This window comes from Alligator sinensis, unplaced genomic scaffold, assembly GCF_000455745.1.
Source record: "Alligator sinensis unplaced genomic scaffold, ASM45574v1 scaffold222_1, whole genome shotgun sequence".
NCBI classification, from domain to species: Eukaryota; Metazoa; Chordata; order Crocodylia; family Alligatoridae; genus Alligator; species Alligator sinensis.
Genome location: NW_005841912.1, coordinates 3,368,055 through 3,391,010, shown reverse-complemented (window position 1 = coordinate 3,391,010; position 22,956 = coordinate 3,368,055). Strand labels below are relative to the sequence as shown.

Here is a 22,956-nt window from a genome sequence, read left to right as displayed (position 1 = left end):
CCGAGGCAGAGAGGGATCTCGGAGTCATAATTGACTCCAAGATGAACATAAGCCGGCAGTGTAACGAGGCCATCAACAAGGCCAATCACAACTTGTCGTGCATTAGCAGGTGCATGACTAATAGAACAAAGGAGGTGATGCTCCCCCTCTATGCTGCACTGGTCAGGCCACAGTTGGAGTAGTGTGTCCAGTTTTGGGCGCCGCACCTCAAGAGGGACGCGGGGAATCTCGAGAGGGTCCAGAGGAGGGCCACTTGTATGATTAGTGGCCTTCGTGATAGACCCTACAGGGGGAGGTTGAGAGAGCTGAATCTCTTCAGCCTTCACAAGAGACGGCTGAGGGGAGATCTTGTGGCCGCCTATAAATTTATTAGGGGAGGTCAACGGGGAATGGGGGAAGCGCTGTTTACTAAGGCACCCCAGGGAGTGACTAGGAATAATGGGTGTAAACTAGTTGAGAGTGGATTTAGGTTAGATATTAGGAAGAAATTTTTCACAGTAAGGGTGGCCAGGATCTGGAATGGGCTTCCAAGAGATAATCAGGGGGAGGGGGTCCCCTGCGGCTGATCTCACTCACTGTAAAAGCAGACATGCCACTCCCATGGCCACTTCCGGAAGCAGTGCAGCCGATTTTGCTGGCGGCCCCCCCCCCCCGCCGGCCCCCCCCCGCCGGGGGGGGGGGGGGGGCAACCCCCCCTCCCCCCCCCTGCCTCATGCTCTTCCAGTGTTGGCCTCTTCTTTTCATGATCAGAAATGAACAGTTCTACCAACCTGAGTCAGAGACTGACTTATGGTGTAGACAAATAGCCACTCAGGAAGAAAGCTCTATACACATCTTCACAGGACATAATTTTGTTAAAGAACCACCCACACAAACTATCCACAGGGCAGGATGTGATCTCACCACCATTCTTCTCAAGACAAGGGCTTCTTTCTCTCTCTCCCTCTGGCCCAGGGCGATGCTCCATAGGTGCAGACAGAAGAGCAGCTCCCCATTGCAACTCACAGTGCTTTGCAGGAAGTGCTATGAGTTGCATCAATCCCTTGGACCCAACAGAAGTTCACTGTTGGATCCTGGAACTGGGGATTCCAGCTGCTTGCTGTGAGCTTGCAGGCCAGTCTCTGTAGCAATGCCACTCCCTGCTCTCGGACTGGCCGCTGTTTTCAGAAAGGGGTGGGGGAAAGGGAGCAGAAGGAGCTCATTCTTTGGGTTCCCCAGCCAGTGCTGCAGGGCAGGGTGGGTGGATTAGAGCCCCCCGCCACCTTGGGGGGAATCAAATCCATCTGCCCCAGCCTCCAGTGCCAGTTGGGGAACCTCAAGGATAAGCTCCCTCCAATCCCTTTCCCCTCTCCCATTCTGAAGACAGTGACAGGCTGGGAGCTCCTCAGACACAAAGTTATATAATGTGCTCTGTTTTGGAGCTTGTTCATCTGATTTTCATGGGACTGGGCCCTTTTAAAGTGGTTTGCAGCCATGCATTTCTATTTGGTCATGGCTGTAGAGTACTTTCTGGGGCCAGATCAGATGAATATTTTCACTTCTGTTGGCACCCCTTGTTTCCAATGAGTTTGAAGCCTGTCATGGAGGCAGAGCTCATGCCCCTTCACCAGAACAGATGACTCTGAATGAAAATGAACTGAAGGGAACTAGAAACTGGCCCAGAGACAATGGGACCAGGTCACTGTGGAGGGGGCCCATTTTGCAGTCAGTCCGTTCTGGGCAAAGAACACAGCTCCCTGAACTCTTTTCCCTCTGCTGTAGAGTTATGCACAGCCATCCAGTATCTGTTTTACTAGCACAACATAGTCAGTGAAGAGTGTGAAAAAGTCATACTCCTAACAGGTTCAGAAGTTCCAACAAAAGCCCTAGGTGTGCAGACAGAAGTGCAGCTCCCTCCTGTAACTGACAACACTTTGCAGGAAGTAGGGAGAAGCAGCAGTAGTGCAGACAAAGCTTCCAGCTGCCTGGCCCCAGCGCAGTTCCCCTCTGGCTGGAAACTGCACTTGTGTCTCAACTGGGGAGTAGGGAGCTGGGAAAAGTGGTGGTGACACTGGCATAGCTTTCAGCTGCCTGGTCATGGCACAGATGCAGGCAAAACCTCCTCACTGCTGATGTACTGCTGAAGCCACCTGGCCTGCACTGGACTGGAGCCAGTTTGTTCTGGCCCCACAGCTTGAAAAGGTTGCTGGCTCCCATCTTAATACATAGAGTCCTCCACAATTTGCTAGCACAGCTGTACTGATTATCCCTCCTAGCATTGATGAGGTCTGGCTCTGTGTGGGGGACTCGCATCACATATGAGTACAATAGAATTCATAGCATCTAGCACAGAAGTTCAGCTTGGGATTCAAATGCTCTGAAAAATGATCCAAGCTAATAAACTGCTTGTGCCTTTCTGGACAAATTCCTCATGTAACTTCCTCCTGCATCCACTATTAATCACTGGTGATAGCTCCCCTGGAGCTACCTATGTTATTTGCTTGGCTTGTGGCCTGCTTGTTGTAATGCTTCCTTGAACTGTTTGCGAGGCACTCAAGTTTAAATCTAATGAAGATTCCACTTCTTGATTGCTCCTGCTCCCTTTACAGTAATGACACAGGCTTTAAAATTAGTTTAAAATGGGTATTTTTTCTAATTCTAGCCTTTCTTCTCCTTCTGGGGTTTTCCTTTTCAGACTGAATTCTGTCTTCTTTGTTCCCCGTTATGATAAGTCAGTGCCTATTGCCTCTCTGAAGTCCATGGAGTTTAGGAATCCCAAACAGGATCCAAATTTGGTTTTATTTTGCCAGCCTGTCATTCCAAGTCACCCACATTTGACCACTAGAGCAAAATCTATCATTATGTCTGTGTAACTATAGACTGAAATTAAACAGGTCCTGGCTGTAAAAATTACAGTTGGGAAATCAACGGCAACTTGTACTGAACTCTTAATTAAAGCTGAATCAGAACAAGACCTGCCTGGGCAAATGCTTTTCCCAAGCATCTTTCTGATATCCCATCAAATCAACTGTTGAGTCTCAATTAAGACCAAATCCTTGTCTCACTGAAATAAAAATAACTTTTACTTGTAATGGGGACAGATTTTGAGCCTTAATATAGAAGCCTCTAATGGGCCAGCTGGTGTCTTCGTATCTCATGTCATGTGCTCCAATCCAGCTCTCCCAGGGTTAGAAGCTAGCAGTGCATTCTGGGATACTTCTGAGGCTGGGGAAACAATAATGTATGTCAGGCTTGAAGGCTGCAATTCACTTGGCAGGAGCAAGTCAGACCTGCTGAGATCATGTGATGGACTGGTTTTGAATATCACCCACTGATATGAAGCCCAGTGGGGGTAGATGTGATGGCAGTGGGGGGCAGAGAAGCACTGTTGTTGCTGGCAGCAGCAAGTGGGTGAAGTAGGTGAAGTTACTAGGTTTACTGTGAGAGGTGAAATGCAGTTCAGTGTCCTGATGAATCAGTAAGCAGAAGGAGGAAGGAAGAAGGAAAGAGAAAATTTAGGGAATAGAGTATCTGGAATAGGATGAATTTGTCTGGGACGAAGGGAAGAAGAGATCGCTTAAAAAAGGTCTGAGTATGTTTTATGAAACAGTTGGAACCTTGGGACTCTCTCCAGCCCTTTGGACGTTCCACTCTCACTGCATAGATCCCTCCCTACTTTTTCAAAGTGGTGCAGTTTTAATGGGAATCAAATGACAGAGAGAAAGCACCTCTGTTTTGGAAAGTGGCTGGTGGTTTGGGGGCTGAGACCTGAGACATTGTTTGAATTTCAGAATACCCAGCTGAATTTCTGAATGCCTGGAACATCTGCCATCAGAACATCAGGATCTTCCAAAAGTATCTCAGGACATGGCACCAAGAGCTGAAGCATTGAAATGTACCACAGACCCTTTGGAAAATTTAAGCCAGTATATGAGAATTCATAAGCCTCTGAGCATTCACCACACACACGCCGTCTTTTCCTTAGCTGATACCACATTCTTCTGTCATTCTGATCTATATCTGATCCCTCCAGTTTGTATTTTAAAAAAGATCTGCCATTCATAATCTTATCTAGGGCTCCTTAAACCATATTGTAGTTGCAACATAACCTGCTGCAACAGTGGGATCAACCCGCTCGAACCTTGTTGCCATCTCAGAAGTCTCCTCCAACTGACAATGAGGTGAGGGACACTGGTGCCACTGCAGTGGGGGAGGGTCAGCTTGTCTTATCTGACTTCAGCGGAAGAACTCTGATTCACATCAGCTGAGGATCTGGCTCAACAGAGGTGTCTTTCCCACAATACTTTATTTCCACACTTTCCCTGTAGGAGACAGCATTGCCTCATGGTGAGGGTGCTGTTTCAGGACTTGGATGACCTTCATCCTATTCTTGACTCATATACCAACCTACTATGTGATCTTGAGCAAGTCTTAGTACCTTATTATTATCTTCATCTCTAAAATCAGGAAAAGGGGAGAACTTTTCCACTGTGAAGGGCTTTGAGATGCATTGATAAAACTGCTATATAAGATCTAGAAATCATAATTAGTTTAGGAAAATTCTTCATTCTAGTCTCCCAACCATCTGGTGATCTGTAGGCATTTCATCTTGACAAGGAAACTATTTATTTTCATGAGAAATCTCATCTGCAGAATGCTGGGATCTGACACTGTACAAAACTGTCAAAATCTATAGCTTCTCCTGTGTCCTCATTTAAACTGGTGTTTTAATCTCTCCCTGACACACCACATCAGCCCAGTGAAAAAGTCATTACATTTTTAAGCAGTAAGTCCAGCTATTGACCCAGGAATGATCCTCCTGGTCACCATGAAAGCAGATTGAATAGTAGTAGTTGCTGAAGGCCACACCTATTTGTGTCATCTGCAAATCTCCTCTACGTAGTTCTGTTGCTCAGTCACTGGAAAACACGTGGATTAGGAAGAACTGGAGTAGAAGATTAGAAGGGAAACTGCAAAAGTCATGAATACGGGCTTCTGCATGAGTCTACTAGCTCCATTGCCTCCTTCTCTCTTGAAGGGAATAGAAAAACTAAAACTCTCACAATGTAGACTTGTGGAGTAATGATCCAAACTGCTGGGGGTCACTTGTGATTTTTAGGTGCCATTTAATTTTTTGCAAGTAAGGCATACCAAAAACACTGAAATTGCTACCATATATCTAATTGATACCATATATATAAATGTGTGTGTGTATACACAAAATACTATACTTTCTTGCTGTGGGAGAGAGGTTATGCCTGTTAAAGCATCTTGGTATTATTATGGAGGTGTGATTGCAAGCCCTGCCTTGGCCATCTCCCTCAGTCAGTATAGCAAATTGGGTACCTGGTCATTTGGGCTAGGGCAGGGGTTCTCAACCTTTGTGATACCATGACTCCAAGTGCTGGATGGCGGCGGCGGGGGACAGGGAGCTTGCATGCGGCAGCCCCCCCCCGCCATCCACCACTCCGCACTGCCACTGTGCACCGCTTCCCTGTGCTGCCATGCATACCCCCTGGGAAGTTTGCGGCACCCTTTTAAATTGCTTGCGACCCCCTGGGCTAGGGAGTTAAAGGCAGCCAGACATGATGGTGGCCGCATCACTTTCTTGTGTGCCCTTGCCTACAGGAATTCGTGTGACTTAACTGCACTGGCCCAGGGGACTGCTAGGCTCAGGTGGATGCAGAGGCGTAGCTGAGTAGCTCTGTTCCCTTGGCAGCAGAGGGGCAGCTTGCCAACAGCTGCTATTTCTTCACCTTCTTGGCCACCAAGTGGGCACCTGGGGGCTGCCCTCTTTCTTGTCTTCCATTAGTTATGCTACTGGGTAGACTTTTGACTGTGTCCCTTGTGGAGTCATTTACACCTGGGCAGAGTGGCTGTGAGCTACTTGCATTTGAATACTGCTTTACATTCACTTTACTCTGGTGCAGTGACTGCATGTGGAGCAATGTGGAGGAGAATTGGACTTACTAGCAAACTTAACCAAGAAAAGAGAGGGCTTGGCATATTCCTGCAGTTAGAGCCAGGTGCTTCCCTTCATTTCCTGTTCCTCTTGCCCCAGGGGCAGGAGGTGGTGTTGGGAACTGTAGGCTTGTGTGTCTGTCTGTTCCTGCTTACTGGAACAGTATGGTACTGGCTCCTGCTGGTTTGGAGTCTGAACACTGCCTCATGCTTCTTCTTTTAGGTGATACCAGCATGCTGGTGTTCTCCTGTGAGTTGAGTGATTCATTTGGGAAGGCAAGAGGGGATAGATTTGATTTCTGCTATCTGAATGCTCTAGGGTGAGGAACCTTTCATTGGTCTTATGTGCTGACACCCCACAGCTGTTGGCTGGTGGACAGCACAGTCACAGTTAACAACTCCCAGCATTTGCACTGGTGATGGATGGGGCAAGGCAGTGTGATAGAACACCAGTCTTTTGATGTGCACTGTACAGACTCCAGGGAAGGGACCACTGGCAATTCCCCAGGCGCCAGACTACAATGCATATGCTGTCACATTCTGCTGCCAGCCTGCTTGCTGGGGCCTTGCTGCCAGAGCATGAAGAGGAGAAAGGTTTTAGGACTGAATTGCTTGACCTTCATTTTTAGCACATCTGAAACCAAGCTTCTCTGAGTTTTACCCTTAGCTAGCAGATACACCCTCTGGCCAGCCAGAGTGGCAGACCACCACAAGCATTCTGGTCCCACTTGGTCCTTCTCTGTCACTAGAGGGAAGGAGCCATACCCTCTTCTGAAACATGCAATACAGCATAGGTTCCAGGAGTAATGTTTCTACTGTGTTTGGGCAATTACTGTTGACTATTATATTACCTTGCAGTAATTATTAGGGGTGAGTCTGAGGCCAGGGACTACAGCATGACCTCTCTCTATTGCCTCTTACAAAAGTAAGCCACAGACATATTGTCTTTCAGGCTTTCAGTAGAGTCAAGTACTATGAATTGTGTCTAAACGGTTCACTGTTTGGTAAATTCTTCAGACCTCAGCATATTTCTTGCAATACATTTCATCTTACTCCGTGCATTGAAAAGGTGCTTTTGAGTCTGTGTTGGTTTTATATGCAATGACTTTTCTTTGAGAAAATGTTAGAGAGAGATTTATGGCACAAACATGGGTCTGGGCTTCACATTATCCCCAAATCTGGGGAGCTCTGATCTGAATTTTATGTTAGGCCCTGCAATAGAAAATTTCCCCTCAGGGTATTCCTTTGCCCAAAGTTTGATGAGCAAGTGACTGGCACCAGATTACTATTTAGCCCTTCTGAAAGTAACGTGCTTAACCAGAGCTAAGAGAAATTGTCTAGTTCCTGAATTAGCAGCCACTGAACAGCTCAAAAGCAGGGATTTTACTTCCATCTAGTGGGCGCATTAATGGCATTACTGAATTTACAGGATGCCCAGGGATACAGGCAAAGGTAGCTGTCCTTAGGCAGGATGGTTTTAGAAATTAACTCAGAGTTTCTTTATTTGGTTACTGAAGAAGAGAAGAGCAAGACAAAGGAAATACTGAACTCTTTCAGCTGCTGTAAAAGGCATTTGCATTCCCTTTCAGTAAAGGAAATAATTTTTGGACAGCTAGAACCAGATCTCTCCATTAATCTCCAACAACTTGCTTGTCGTTTATCTGAAGGCCAGTTATAGACAGGGAATCCATCACTGAGAGCAAAGCATCTGTTAACTCACCTCCCAAGTGGAAATAAGCCCAGAGACCAGACAATGATTAGTGATGATGGAGCTTTTTAAATTAAATGGTAGTGCTGGAAAGGAACAGCTCATTTTAAAAAACCTTTGTGGAAATCTTGAAGTGAGTAGGGAGCAGCTGAGCAGAAACCCATCAGCCCTCTAATACTTAAAACGCTCCCTTAATTTTAAATATCCGCAGGACAAGGGGCTTTCCTTTATTTTTCTGACATTTTAAAAATATATTTTATAATTTTCCTAATGAGAAAGATAGTGCACATCAATAGCCAAAAACTGTTTGGGCTAATGTTTAGGACCAGCAAAAAATTAACCCGCATTTATAAGGCTGGGCATATGAGGTACCTTATTGAAGTCAATGTTGAATGTGAAGGTGGGGGACATCCTTCATGTGTTTTAGCTTGTCAGTCTTAAACAATACCTGTTCTCACCCTCCTTCTCTCTCCAGGTATATAAATTAAATGATGCTCTTTCCTTGGAACAGACATGCATGCTGCTTCAGGAGTTCTGTGATACATTCCTGTTCAGCGCTGTAAGGCCAACATTTTTAGACTTTGGTGTGCACCTAAATCTATCACTAGATCCTTAAATTTGTGACTTGGTTTTGAAGAATGCCAAGCTCCCACCGTTTCCAGAACAGCTAGCTGAAGATCTGAAGCCATTTGATAATGGCACGTTCTGGGCTTGGAATTTAAAGATGCTTCATAATGAGTCTTTTGGCAGAGACGGGAAGAAGTTCTAGGCTCTGTTTTAAACTATACATTGTTGATAGTGCTTTGTATGTTTCTAATTACTCTCGTCATATCTTCCCTTCATCATCTTCTGGGACTTTGTGTCCCAGATTTCTGGGCTTGGAGACTGACACCATTGTCTTCTCGAGAAGATCTCATCCAAATTGGAACTTCCATTCTGAGGGAGATACTGCCATTTACCAAAGATGTTCTGATTCAACATGAAATTTAGAATTTTTGAAATTTCCCCTGGAGGGAAAAATCTGATATTTTTTCCCTTCATTTTGGAGCAGTTCCAGCTTTTTCTCCTAAAAGACAATAGAGCCAGGTGCTCCTAATGCCTGGGATGTCCCGAGGCAGGCTCCTGGATTTGGGGGATAGGATGGTAGTCTAGAAGCCTCCAAAACTTTGGCTCCAGCTGGACAGAAAGGAGCCTGAAGTCCCGTGAACCCCTGCTTGAATTGAATCTCCGGGAATGCCAGACTTCTAGCAGTGTAGCATAACGTCAGAGACCCATCAGGGTTTCTAGGCTGCTGAGACAATGGAAAGGATCCTGAAGCCTTGAAAATACTGGTTTAAGCTGGAGCTCTTGGGGCTTTAGATTCCCTGCTGTAGAACTGAGAGCCTTGGCCCTGAGATACCCAGCTAGAGTTGCCATGCTCTTGAACTGTGAGCTAAGCCTCTGTTTGAATCACAGATCCTGCTGCTCCCAGGCCCATAGCTCTATGGCAGGTAGCCAGAAAGCCCTTGTGTCTACAGCTTTAAGGCTGATGGCATGGCATGGCATGGCATAGCTGCCCTAGATCCACAGACCCTGGTGTTCCTCAATCTGGCTCTGTTAGAAAAGTGAGTTTCCTAAGCAGCTCAGGAAGGTATGTGGCCCAAACCCAGGCAGGTTTCCATCAGAACTGTACACATAGGTCAAAAAGAATTTATCAAACCTAATGTATTTCTGCCAAACACTTTTTTTAAATGATTCAGCATTTTCTAATGAACTTGTTTAGGTAGAAGCTTTCTGATCAGCTCTGTCCTTGAGGCCATGACACTGTTGAGCAGGGACCATAAATTAGTGGTGCCTGGTCTTTTGGCCTTGCAGACCAGATGAGAGGTTTGGGACTGGTCTGCAGGCCAGATGGGGCCTGCACGGCCTAGATTGGGCTGTGGCACCTTTACTCAGCTCTGCACCACACAGACTGCCCTCATGCCACCCAGATTGGGCCTGCACTGCCTATACTGGCCCCATGGCACATCTTCTTGGCACTGTGCTGTCTGGATTGGGCCCGTGCTGCCCCTGCTTGGCCCTGCTCTGCTACCACACCCCTGCTGTCAAATTTTTGGTACCCTGGGGAGCCCTGCAGGCCAGATAGGATGGTTCCACAGGTCAGATCTGGTCCCCAGGCTGGGGGTTGAGCATCTGTGCTGTAAAACATAAAAAATTCCAAATGCAGCTGCTTTCACATAGTTGATTCCAAAAGAAAACTACTAAGGATAACTTAGAGTACTAATAGGATATCCATGTTATTCATGTGCTCTTATTCAATGGTAATTAATAACTGACATACTGTGAAGTGCATGGAACATCAGGGCGGCTTTAGCATTCTGCTTTAGTAGCTGCTTCATGTTTCCAGTGAGGTTCATCTCTTTCTTAAGTATGAAGTGCCACCTGTTGGAGAACTCATGAATTGTTACAGATCATTTTACATTTCATTTGTCCATTTTTTCCCCCCAAGAGTTTGCAAACACACGTAAATTGTGCTTTTGAGTGTTTGGCCCCAACATTGCTTTAAGGAATGAGGATATGGTGATGTGACCATGTTAATGCATATTATTATACAAACATTTTTACAGACATGGAGACTTAAAAGGGTTCTACTGAAATTCTCCTGGGGTTCATAAAATTCAACAGTGCTAAACCTAAAGGTAGGCCTGTTCTGTGGAAACAGTAGGTAGAATGATTTGCTGCAGAGCAAGTCATGGACCTCAGCCCTGTGTCCAGAAAGAGTTGAATGATAAAAAAAAAAAGTCATATGACAAATATATAGTTTGCATAATGAAATGTTCAGTAATCCCTATTCTGGCATGGGTCTGCCATGGTCAGATATGATGCTTTGTGACTGACTGTAGTGATGAGCCAATGTCACCATCTGCTTAGAATGCTCCTCTGCTATCTTCTTTGGATAGAGGGGGCATCCCTCTGTTGAAGAACAAATGGACACCAATCTGACATCAGTTCCAGAACACGGGCACAACACTTTAACCTTCCTGGGCATTCCACTACTGACCTCAGAATAGCTATTTAAACAACACTTTAAAAACTAACTTGAATATGAAATTGCAGAACAAGGAATCACTCACAGACTTGATTGTGTTAAGTACGGTCTCCACAGAGGCTCTGAATTCTTGTCCTGTTACCTGGAATAGCTTTTATAACCCGTGTCCCCCAGTGGGTTAACTTCTTTGTTAAGTTACTTAACAATCATCACTTCACATAAGGGAGCGGGGAACCAGTAAAGAAAAACCAAAAATATAGCAGGCCTAGTGGATCCAATAGGGGCAGGCTGGGGCTGTGGGGGAAGGGATAAGTGGCGAGAGGATAGGGGCTGAAGCTCACTAAGCTGCAGCCCCACAGGAAACTGGATGGGCTATGCCTGGGGAAGTTATGGGGGGGGGGGGACACGCACAAGGGCTGGGGAGACTCAAGCTGACTTATGTAGCCACACAATAAACACCAGGGCAGGGGTAGTGGACCACAGGACTTACCACACAGGGGCAAAACACACAGGGGAGCTGCTGAGGCAGGTTTAAAAAGATGGCTGGAGTGGTGGAGGGGCTTCGTTTGTTGAAACTCAGTCCAGGAGCCCCTCAGGCCTCCAGCCAGGCAGCGGCAGCAGGCAGGAAACAAAGCACAGAATCAGAGATGGTGAGACAGCTATGAGGGAGCGCAGGAGCACACAGCCAATTAGGGAAGTAATCCAGTGGAGCTGTGGTGCAAGGCAGCAGTGGTGGTAGAAGCTGTCCAGGTCAGCCACTCAAGGTGTGCTTCAGGTAAAGGTGAAAGTGAAGGTGGGGGGTGGGGTGTGGCCTGGTGAGGCAGCAGGGGCAGACAAGGCATCCTTCGGTGCCAGCAGCGATCGTAGATGGGGAGGGGCACAGGCGTCCTTCCCAGGCTGTCTTCTGACTGCGATTTGGTGGTGGACTGGGCAGCAATCCAGAACAGGGATTCAGAAGCTGGGGTGCAGTGCTGGGGTATGGTGCAGTATGGTGCCCCCACAAGCAGGGGGGCAGTGGTGTGTGGCAAAGGACACTCCCTTGGCAGGGTAGCAACAGCAGCAGCAGCAATGGCCTGAGGCAGGAAGAGGCATGGACAACTTCCTTCCAGAAGCTTCTGAGAGCAAGCTAGCTACAGCAGTAGCAGAAGCAGCCTGAAACTGGAAGGGGCATGGCCAACTTTCCCCAGAAGGTCCAAAGAGTAGGCCGGCTAGCAGCAGCAGCCTCCACCACCGAAGGTAGGAAGTGGCATGGTTTACTTCCGCTACAAGCTCCTAAGAGCAAGCTAGTATGAGCAGCAACAGCCTGGGACAGGAAGGGGCATGGCCAACTTCCCTCCAGAAGCCTCTCCCCCAGAAGCTCCTGAGAGCAAGCTAGTAGTAGCAGGAGTAGCAGGGACAGGAAGAGGCGTGGCCAACTTCCTCCCAGAAGCTCCTGAGAGCAAGTAGCCTTGAGCTACTTGCCAGGGCAGCTTTTTATACTGCTGGGGACAGCACAGGTCTAGCTTCCCCTGGCTGTAAATTCTGGGAGGAGCTGGGTAGGTTTATTTTGCCCCAAGTGGCACAATTTGCTCCACACCCAAGTGCATGTCCGAGCACATGCACTGAGGCAAAAATCCCTGGCTCAAATTAGTGCCATTTCTATTTGAGCTGCCGCAAGTACACATACCTGCATGTGTGGAGGCACCCATATGGTCAGTTTTCCATGAGAGAAATCTGATGGAAACAAAACAGAAATCTCTCCTAGGTTAACCCAGTGTAACTACACAATAATTCACAGGCTCAGATCTCCAGATGGTGTCAACTGGTATAGCAACATCATCAAGAAACTGATTTCTTTCAGCTGAGGTTTATTGTATTTTCTACCACCTTAACTAAAATCTTAGTTTTGTAGCTCATTTCTTCCTAACTAGAGTGTTAGAATTGTAATTGGCATGGAAGTGCTGTTAAAACCTTTATTGTAGTTACAGTATGAACTAGTCACATTACAATAGTAATGGACAGGAAGCTGTGAGCAGGGTTTCAAGCTCTTGGTTCTGTCGACTCTGGGAGATCAGTAGTCCTCATGAATCACAAGAACTGGAGGGATCAGTCTTCTTTTTAATTGGTCTTTTGTGCCTGTAAAGGAGATGGCAAACTGTTGGTTTCTGCCAAAAAGTTGCAGTTTGTAGAAATGGGTGATGAATCCAAACAAACTCAGTTAAGGGGCTGCTTATCCCTCTTGCCTAAGGGGCTGCATGGGAGAAAGTAACTTTCTGATAGCTTTTATGGCAGTGATTCTCAACCAGGGTAGTGCAGCACCGTGAGGTGCCTTGAGATCCTTTTAACAGTGCCTCAGGAAGCTACCCAATGTTAGCACTATTAGGTGTGCAAATACAATTCACAAGATAAACCCAGAGATTTCAAATAAGAACCCATACTGTAAAAAACATTCTGACCTGTTGGGGTGTTTTTAGTTCTGTGCAACAGAAATATTGCTTTATTGTTTTTCTGTAGTCAAAACACAAGCCAAGACAGGGGTAGGCAAAATGCGGTTTGTGGGCCAGATGCAGCCCGCCATGCCATTCTATCTGGCTCGCGGGGCCCCTAAAAAATTTAGAAAATTAATACTTATCTGCCCCTGGCTGCCTGTCATGCTGCCCTAGATGGCTTGCCAAACTCAGTAAGTGGCCCTCCGCTCAAAATAATTGCCTGCTCCTGAGCTAAGATCTAGCATTTTCTGAGGGATACCTTGAGTCTAAAAAGGTTGAGAACTAGTGTTTTATAGGATAAAATGTAAAGACTGTTTCTGTGCATGAAATATACCCTGCTTATTTTAGTAAAAGACCCACAAAATACTGACTGAATGAATACTGATGAATTTTTGAAAATCCCAGCCTGATTTACCTGATTCACTAAGGAGAGTGTGACACACTTTCCCCTTGTGATAGACTATGGGATTTCTTCTAACATTTCTGTTGTAAATGAGTTCATGTTGTTATAATGGTGTGCAACTCAGTTTACTTCAGTAAACAAAGAATGAAAGTCAAGTAAAGAATGAAAGTCAGGTGCTGGGGCTGGCTATATACAGGAAAAGATGAGATAGGCTTTTAACTGGGTGGTCTTTGCCCCAGTAAATGACTTGTTTGTAGAAGAGCTGTCTATATTTGCTGCTTGGAGCTTTAGGTTGTTCTCAGTCTCCCCAACTAGGGTCAGGACCACAGAGAACCAGCGGAAGGGAGACACCAAAAGGCCAGGGTCTCAAAGTGAAAAGGAGCCTGGGCTTCTCCCCTGCTCAAGAAACCATGCTTAAGCTGGCTTCAGGGGACACTCTCAGGCTGCTCTGACATATATAGACATGCTGAGGTGCATTCTAATTAGAACAATTAATTGAGTCTGCTCTGCATTTTAATTAGAATGTTCTAGCATTGCTGCAGTGTCATGTGTATTAAGCCCCACAATGTTTCAAAATGGCCGTGAGGGCGTTTTAACTAATGCTTGTTGGATGAGCTTTAGTTGAAGCATCCTGGCTGCTTGCAGACATTAACACCCTCCCTCCTTCCAAATAAACCTGCGCTTTACCAAAAGAAGCAGTGTATTACTTTGCCCAGCTCCCCAGTATCCATATAGATCGTGTGCGTCAGTGGGGCTTTTTGGCGCTTTTACTTAAAGCTGATTCAATCGGCTATTATAAAGAAGTGCCAAAACGACCCACTAAAGGGCTCGATCTATATGGATGTTGGCTGACCCGGGTCCAACTAATGCACTGCCTCTTCTGGGCATGCACTAGGCTTGGCGTGGGAGTGCACAGAATTTGAAGTAGAGTGCTCTTTTGTTTTGTTTTTTTAACATCTGCAAGGAGCCCTCATGGCCATTTTTAAACACACAGGGTGCTTAATATACATAATGCTGCAGGTTTTTAATTAGAGGGACTCTCTGGGAACTGCTCTAATTACCTCTCCCCCCCCCAAATAGGGTGACCACCCATCCCTAATTGGGCAGGACAGTCCCAGAATGAGAACATCAAGTCCTGGTCCTGGGTTGCATGACTCTGGGACAGCATTGTCTCAGATCTGCAGCATTGTGCAAGGTTCCAGGTTCCCCTCCACAGGCAGGCAACAATCCAGCCAGGGAGGGGAGCCCTGAGCCTGCAGCTGGCAACCCATATCTGCCCTTGCCCCACTCAGTGGTTCCAAGCAAGCATTCAAATGATCAGTCCCAGCTACCTGGCACTGGAGTCTTGAACCAGCTTGGGTGTGGTGCTGGGGCTAGGACTGAAAATCAGCAGCTTGTCAGCCTCAATCCCTGTGCCAGGGCTGGTTCAGGACTCCAGTGCAGTGCAAAGCTGGGACCAAAATTCAGTTGATTATTGATCCCAGCTCTGGGAATCAAAGATTAGGCAACCTGTAGTAAAAAGAGCATTATGGCTTTCTCCATCTGGCTACTAAACCAAAGTCAAAACAGGTTGGAAATTCTCTCCACTGTTGAGCTTTCTGGTGCATCCTAAAAATTAAAATAAGCCACAAAAGGATTAAGAGACCTATGTCAGGCAAAGCCATGGTGCTTGGATATGGAGCCAAAATTCCCCAAAGTTTGGGTGTGTTAGGACCAAAGGGTTCAGTTGGAGACCACCTCTGGTAAAAGAGACACTAGAAGGAAGAGAAAACAGTTGCTTAATTTCATTTCCTTATACCCTATGTGACTACAAGTCAGAGAAAATTACTATGTTCTAACAATGTGACTCAACAGTTTGATTGATCACTTGACTCCTGTCTCAAATACTTCCTGGCAAACCCTGCATTCATTTTTTTCTCACTAACTGTAAAAGGAACAACAAGCCCATAGGTCATTGTTTGGGTTCCTCCCATTCCAGAATATAAATGCTATCTCTAACAAAATGTAGTTCTGTGAAGAAACGTATTTTGGGAAACTAGCAAAAATCTTGCTTCAACTAACACTGTGGATAATGTAACAATGGGACAGATTCATAGTTGGTATAAATCTATATTAATGCATGGAACTGATAGAGCCTCAGTGGTTTGCACCCATGAAGGATATGGCCCACATATCAGTTTCCCCTTCAGTATGTCTTCATGGCTGAATTAACTAGATTGATCTATACACAGTGTACAAGATACTCCTCTCAAGTTGATGTAGCATGAATGAAGAGTGGCTCCACTGAGAAATAGAACAGAAAAGTTGCTGTTTTCAGACTGGTAGGATATGCACCTCTGAAGTGCTAAGTCCCCTAGGGGTCTTAGTGATGTAGTCAGCTTATGTATTTATGAATTCTTTCCCAGTGAATTGTGAAAGAGCTCATTTGTTCTTTCTGGGCACACAGAGGGAATTGTGGGAAGTCACTGGAGGACTAGTGCCTCTCTAATTTCTGCTAATAGCTTGTGGCCATTCTGCAGACTTGTCATTCAAGCAGTAGGTAAGTTGTGTTAACTCAAATTTTATTGTGTTCCCCCTCTCAGGTCAGCCAACTTGAGTTAAAACCATCAATGTGCTGAAGTTAAGGGCTCCTGTGTAGGAACAGGGCTTGAGAGTTGGGCAACATTTTAGCTACAACTCAAGGTAAGGCAGGGCTCATTCTTAGTATGGTGTACTCTGAATGCACAACCTCAGGACTGAAAAAAGCTATGGATTTATCCAGAGTGTACACTCACTCAAATTGAATACAAGTAATACTAAGAACACAGGGCTCTCAGTGCCACAGTATTAGTAGCCCCCAAATTGACTCACTCCCATCATTTTCAACATGTCTAGTAATCAGTTTCAGGGCTACTGTTGGAAGCTTTGAAAATGACTGGAGCATATCAGTTTCACAGCTGCTACTAGAAGCCTAGAAAATGGGGGGAGAGAGCAGCCCTGACCCTGACTAGTTTCTGTGTCATGATATTTTATTGCAGCCCTTTGACACCAGTTTCCTCTTCACTGTTTCAGGTGCCATTAGTGTGTGGTTAAATGGAGTACAAGTATAGTATGAAGTGGACAGCATGGATGAAAGATGTGACATTTCCTAATTTGTGCACTTAGCCTACGTGCAGGTAACCACTGTTTATTACAAGGTAAGCGGCAGAGAAAAAACGGATTGGCTTTGCATTATGTGGTTCAGTGTATTCACCATTTTGCTGATATGTGTATAGGAAGCATTTGCTCTATTATGTAATACAACATATAACAGAAAATATGTGCCCAGCCTCCATGTATTCTTTAACCTGTAACTACCAAGGCCCAGATGCTGGAAGTTCATGACTAACTTGTCATGAAATCAATGAGATTTAGGAAACTTTGGGGGATCTGGGACCAATGCTAAAGGCTAAACAAGTCACACTAAAAGCTTTTCTAAGGGAGGCAGTTCATTTTCTGAGCTCTCTAATACTCTCAAGCCTGTTCTTCACTAAAGGCACATTTACCAGATACCACATGCTACAATCTGCCAGGACTTAAGTTCCACATAGGATTTTGTACCTACCTATGAGTTGTTTTCTGGTTTCACATCTAGATCAACCTGCAGGACTCATAGTCACATGTGCGCCCAGCTTCAGCCTTAATCTGGAAAGGAGGCAAAGAAGTTGATATTTTTTTTGTAACCCATAGAAAATCATATGGAAAGGTTGAGAAGTGGTGAAAAGGTGGTCTGGAAGGAATTTTGTGTTAGAATTTGTGAGTAAAATTAATTCCTCCTTAGAGGACCAGAGCAAGACCTGGACACTGTTTAAGTCCTATTTTGGCTCTGTTTTGAGACAGTAGACAGGATGGTCCATAGGGTATGTGTCACCTCACTTTCCAGGACTAATTCATATGCTCTATAAAAGGTGCCCAATGCCAGGGAAAAGGAAAGGAGGGTCAAGAAATGACTTGTGATTATCAGTTACAATTTGCTTTCTGCTGTGATAAAAACATCACCCAACTCTGCAATGCCCCAGACTTAGGATAGATTTGGAGTCATTTTCTTGCCCATCATTTGGTCAAGAAAGTAATGATGGAAAGAATGGGCTGAAAAGCAAAGAAGAGTTGGGCACTCCATCAGAATATAGAAAGATTAAAAAACATCTATAAAACCTAAACTAAAGCATGTTCTCTTTCTCAGAACATATCATTTACAGCTCATTAAAACACCTCTTATCTAGCCAGAGCCTTTGAGTCTCACTGGCTTTTAAAAAGTATTCAGACAAACCTGAAGGTATCTTAAAAATAAAAATCTGTGAACTGCAGGTCATTTAAAGACTTGAATCAGGTGCCTCGGAAAAAGGATCCAATCCAATAGACTGTAGATCCTGTGTGGAGAGACTGTGGACTGAGTCACACAGGACTGGATACTCATTAACATCCAGGCAAATGTTTCTACATGTGCAAGTTCTTCCTGACAGGCAACAGCAAACTGGAGCTGGAGTTAAGGGTTTGTGTCTGTATTTGTGAGATGAGAACTGTTGGCCAGTCTAACTTGAAGCTGAGGACTGGCCGACACAATACCTTCCTGGACCATGAAAAAAATAAAGCTGTCGTGCTGGTAACATTGCCTTCTCTGTAGAGCTCCTGGCTATCTTCCAGGGAAATAACAAACACTAATTACAGTGCTTGAACCAGGAGGTCTTTATCAGCACAAATGACTACTACTGGCTGCCATCTGGTAGGACAGTCTGGGCAGTCATTTTGAGGATATCATCACTACTAGCTCTTCTTAAACACTCCTGGGGTGATTCTTCTTCCCAGGCTCACCTGAAACCAGTTTTAGTACTGATTGGGCATGTCTACACGTTAATTAATGTGCAGTAGTTACTGCACATTTAGTTTAGTATTTGTTTAATGAAGAACTAACTAAATGAGCAGTAACTACAGTTACTGCGCAGTAGCACCAGCGCACAGTTTTTTTGTGATGCTTACTCTGTAGTAGCCTAATACTACTGTGCAGTAGCATACAAGCACAGTTTTTGCCCGGCACGCTACTGTGCAGTAGTATTAGGCTGCTACGCATTAAGCGTCTCGCATAGATGCGCCCACTGAGACATACTATGGATAACCTGAAAAGGGAGCTAGATCAATTGTGCCTAGGGCTTGAGAAGGTGCATAATGTGAGGAGAGGGCAGAAGCAACATTTTCTTCACCAGGCCTCTATCAGGAGACTAAGGCATAGCCCTATTGTGCCCCACTGAGCCATGGTAATGCTGAGTTACTTCTCTCCAGTGGTTGAGTGAGGTGGATCAAGGGCAGCATAGTGAGAGCACATGGCCCATCCTTTTAAAGGGTAGTGGAACATCTCCTTCAATCTATATCCCCTGCCTTGCCTTGGAGCCATTATGGCTCCTGTACAGAATCTACTGCAGGTTCTAGGGATCCCTATTTGTAAGCATAACATGGGTGTCTTGAATTGTAGGATTTAGCCCTAAGTGCAGAGCTGGAGCAGCTGCAGAAAGAACCCTTTGCGAGACAACAAAAAAAATTCTACCCAGTGGGACTCACTGAAGAGTGTGGAGCAACAGCCCTCTCTTTACCTTCAAGTCACAGTACAATGGAGGTGAGTTCATAGTGCAGCACGTGGAGGCGAAGTTAGCTCTGTCCTCTACCAGCTCTGTAATATACTCTGGGGTGGCACCAGTCATAGTCTTCTGGAAGTTGTCTTTTAGTCTGCAATGTGGTTACACAGGTTAGATTTTACTGGCAGAACAAACACGGACAATTACACTGATTTGACTAATCCAGATGTAAACCTATCAGTAGTAAAGCGCTCATTGAGTTGGAGAACAGGAGTGGACTCTAGCGGGTGGGAACACTGTCCCCCTGCCTAGCAGTCTTCACTGCTGAGGTTCTGCAGGTGAACTAAAGCAGATCCCCCAGGGCAGACAACACTGCCTTGTCCTCTGTCAAAGGAAATCACGGGCACTTGACACAGGCCTGAAGTCTGAGCACTTCAGGTCCCTTGGAATGTTTCTGTGCTGAGACTGGGGAGGCATCTTTCTCTCAGTCAGGTTTCTGGTGCAGATACATTTATAAAACAAAATAAAATGAAATAAATTTGTATTTTTTAAAATCTATTGAAAATTTACTTTCTATGAGTATTCTCTATTTCACATTTCTAGGTCCCCAGGAAATTTTCTGCCAGTGAACTCAGCTACTAGAATATTTGTCACAAGGAAATGTAAACTGGTGAAGCAACAGCTAAAATAAAAAGTTCATATAGATGTTCATGACTTATTTAGGCAGTGTCTTGTTAGTCAAGCTCTTAGTTGAAGCTTTAGGAGAACAAGGGTAAAACAGGAGAATGAACAAGAGCAAGAATGTTTAGCAGGTAATTGTTACCTCTTCTTGAATTCCAGGAAAGTATTGTTAGTGTATTCTCCACAAAGCTTGTTTGCCTTTTCCAGAAACTGGGATACCTCTTTTTTGCCCTGACGCTTCTGTAATGCAGAGAGAAGAAACTATTTCTGTAATCTTTGTCACAGTGCGATGACCTGGTTTCTAGAGAGTTCTAGCTAGAGATTTTTTTTTTTTTTCCAAAAAGGAAAGGAGAATTTTGAGAGCAAGCTAAAAAGTCATTGATAGTTTGTGTTTGTGGTGTGTTAGGGTGTTGTTTGATGTGACCTCTGGCATAAGTTGAATCCACTTAAAAAGCAAGCATCCACATGTGTGAAGACTTTTGTCAAGGGTTCTCTGATCAGCTTAAAATTACACCTTTTGGGGTAAGGAGTGTCTTTGGCTAGTGCTAGGCAATATGTGTTGTCTTAACACGAGTCTACTTCACTATCAGGGGACTCTGGTGTGGTGGTGGGGGTGGAGTTTCAATAAAGCTGTTGGGCTCCCATTCCCACCCCTGTCCCTACTCCACCAGAGCCTTGCCAGTTCAAGACTCAATGCTGTAAGGTGCCTAGAAGCCTGACAGATAGCTTTGTTGGGCTTCTAGTCCTCTCCCTGCTTCTTCCCTCCAGGGCCTGGGAGCCTTGGGGCACAGACAGAAGAACAGCTCCCTGTTGCAACTCATAGCACTTTGCAGGTAGCTCTATGAGTTCCAGTGATCCCCCACACCCAACAGAAGTTCGCTGTTGGGTCCAGGAGTTGGGGATTCCAGCCGTTTGTTGTGAACCTGCAGTCCAGTTGCTGTAGCAACATCACTCCCCCTTCCCAGCCCAGACACTGTTTTCAGCTGGGAGAGGGGAAAGGGAGCAGAGACATAGGTAGAGAGAGGAAAATATTACTTGGGGGGGGCTGAGTGCGCGCATGCGGGCACACAGACACACACCACCCAGCAGGTAAATCTCTGGAGGAGAAGTGGCAGGAGATAGGGGAGGGGCAGATCAAGGCCCCCACAGTGAGGGAGGGAGTGGGGCAGGGGTAGGGGCTGGGGTGAATGGGCTTTGAGGTAGGTCATGGGATAATCAGTGCCTCTGCAGCTCATCCAGAGGTGCAGGGGGGCTCCCACTGCTGCACTCACCCTGGGGGAGGCACAGGGGGCACATGCCCCCTGGATTTGTGTGTGGGGCAGAGGCGGGTTGTCACTGTGGGCTGGGCTCTGTGCCCCACTGTTGTTGCCTTGAGAGCTGCATGACACCATGTGCCTGCTGCTGCCAGGCTGCGCCGTGTCCCCTGCTCACCCAGTGGCAGCAGACACATGGCATTGTGCAGCTCTTAAAGCAACTGCAATGGGGTGCAGAGCACAGCCCATGGCGGCAGCCTGTCTCCACCCTGCGCACAAATCTAGGGAGCATGTCCCCCCCCACCCAGTGCCTTCCTCGCTGTGCATGCAACCGAGGGAGCCCCCCCCCACACCTGAATGAGCCATCTAGACTCTGACCACCCCATGACCCACCATGGGTCCTTCACAGACTTGCCTGCCATGCTGGGCAGTGGTCTGCGCACCACTGGGCTGTGATCCTGGCTGCATGTGTGTGCCCCTCTCCCCCGCTGCAGCTGCATGGCGCCCACACGTAGGCTGCCCTGCAGCCCTACATGTTGCCACCGCTGCCCTGTGTTTGGGGGAGCTAAGCCCCATTAGCCCTGTCCTTCTGGAAATGGTGGGATTGGGCCCTTACAAAGTGGGCTGCAGCTGTATGCTTCTGTTTGGTCATGGCTGTAGACCACTTTCTGGGGCCAGATCAGGAGATAACTGTCACTTCTTCTGTCTGTGCCCTTGCTGGTTCAAGGTGTTGGTGTGGTGTGATGCAGGGTCATGGACCAACTTCCCTGCCATGCAGATGTAATTTCTAGCCTCTGTGCTGCATTGAAGCCTTGAACTGGCTCCCAATGTGGTGTAAGGGCTGCATGCTGGTATCACTCCTAGTCCTCAAATCACATACAGAGACTTGAACCAGCTTCCCTGTAATCCATGGGCTGAGATCTAAAAATCAGTTGATTTTTAGGTCTCAGCCCTGGGACCACAAGGGGACCCTTGAACTAGCACCTATGTGGTCTCAGGACTGGAACCCAGAGCTAGTTCTATATTTAGATCCTAGTGGGCACATCTGCATGAGACCCCCTTACTGCACAGTAGACTAATCTACTGGATAGTACAGTGTCACCACGTAACTACGTGCAACAGCTATTGTGCAGTAAATTAGGCTAATGTGCAGTTTTCTATTACTTGTAAGTATAAGGTTACAGATTAACTATGCAGTAGCTACTGTGCAGTACTGCTCATGGACATACTGATCAGGAGAAAATTTGCTCCTTGTTAACAACACCAAAACAGGGCCACAGGAGATGGGGGAGTTCCCTGTCCCCAGTCCTGGTGCTTCTTAGCTCCTGGCTCCAACTAGGAGCTGGGAGCTGACCCGCTATGGGATGGGGTCTGGGGAGTAATCTGCTTCCTTGTTCAGCAGAGGGCTCACTGGCAGCTGTCCTACTTGTGGGGCAGCTGCCAGGGAGCCCCCAGCTGGGCAGGGATTCCCTGCCCATCAGGGACAGCTGTCCTGCTTGTGTCCACAAGTGGGACAGCTCTGACCAGCCTTCTGCTAGGTGGGGAAGCCTGCTGGATATTGGGCTCTCTGGCAGCTGTGTCCTGATGTTCATGGGGACAGGAGAGTTCTGCCACCTGCAGTGGCACCTGTCTCCCAGCTCTGTGCACATCAGGACCCTTCCCAATATGCAAGGGGCCAGAAGATAGTTGTCGCTGCAGCTAGTAAAGCTCTCCTGGCCCTGTGCACATCAGGATTGGTGTCCATGACCCCTGGATTGCAGCTTCCTCTGGCTTCTGCAGGGGGGCAGACCAGGGCAGGAGCAGCCTGTGCTCCCAATAGGGTACTCCCAACAGGGTGCACATGTAGATGTGCTCCTGGGGAGGTCTTACTGTGCTTACTGTGCCTATTTC

The 22,956-nt window shown here is 46.4% G+C and overlaps 1 protein-coding gene across 3 annotated transcripts in view; it reads right to left on the bottom strand.

Moving 5' to 3' along the window:
- Positions 1-12,614: 12,614 nt before the first annotated feature.
- The window catches only part of GC (GC, vitamin D binding protein), a 36,982-nt gene continuing 26,640 nt past the window's right edge, over positions 12,615-22,956 (bottom strand). For all 3 annotated transcript variants that reach the window (XM_006018771.3, XM_025198067.1, XM_025198068.1), the window contains 4 exons: positions 19,956-20,053; positions 19,151-19,283; positions 17,131-17,210; positions 12,615-12,791 (listed from right to left, as the gene is read on the bottom strand). In XM_006018771.3, coding sequence (XP_006018833.1) covers positions 17,157-17,210; positions 19,151-19,283; positions 19,956-20,053 — 285 coding nt within the window. In that variant the 3' untranslated portion in view covers positions 12,615-12,791; positions 17,131-17,156. The remainder of the gene's footprint in view (positions 12,792-17,130; positions 17,211-19,150; positions 19,284-19,955; positions 20,054-22,956) is intronic.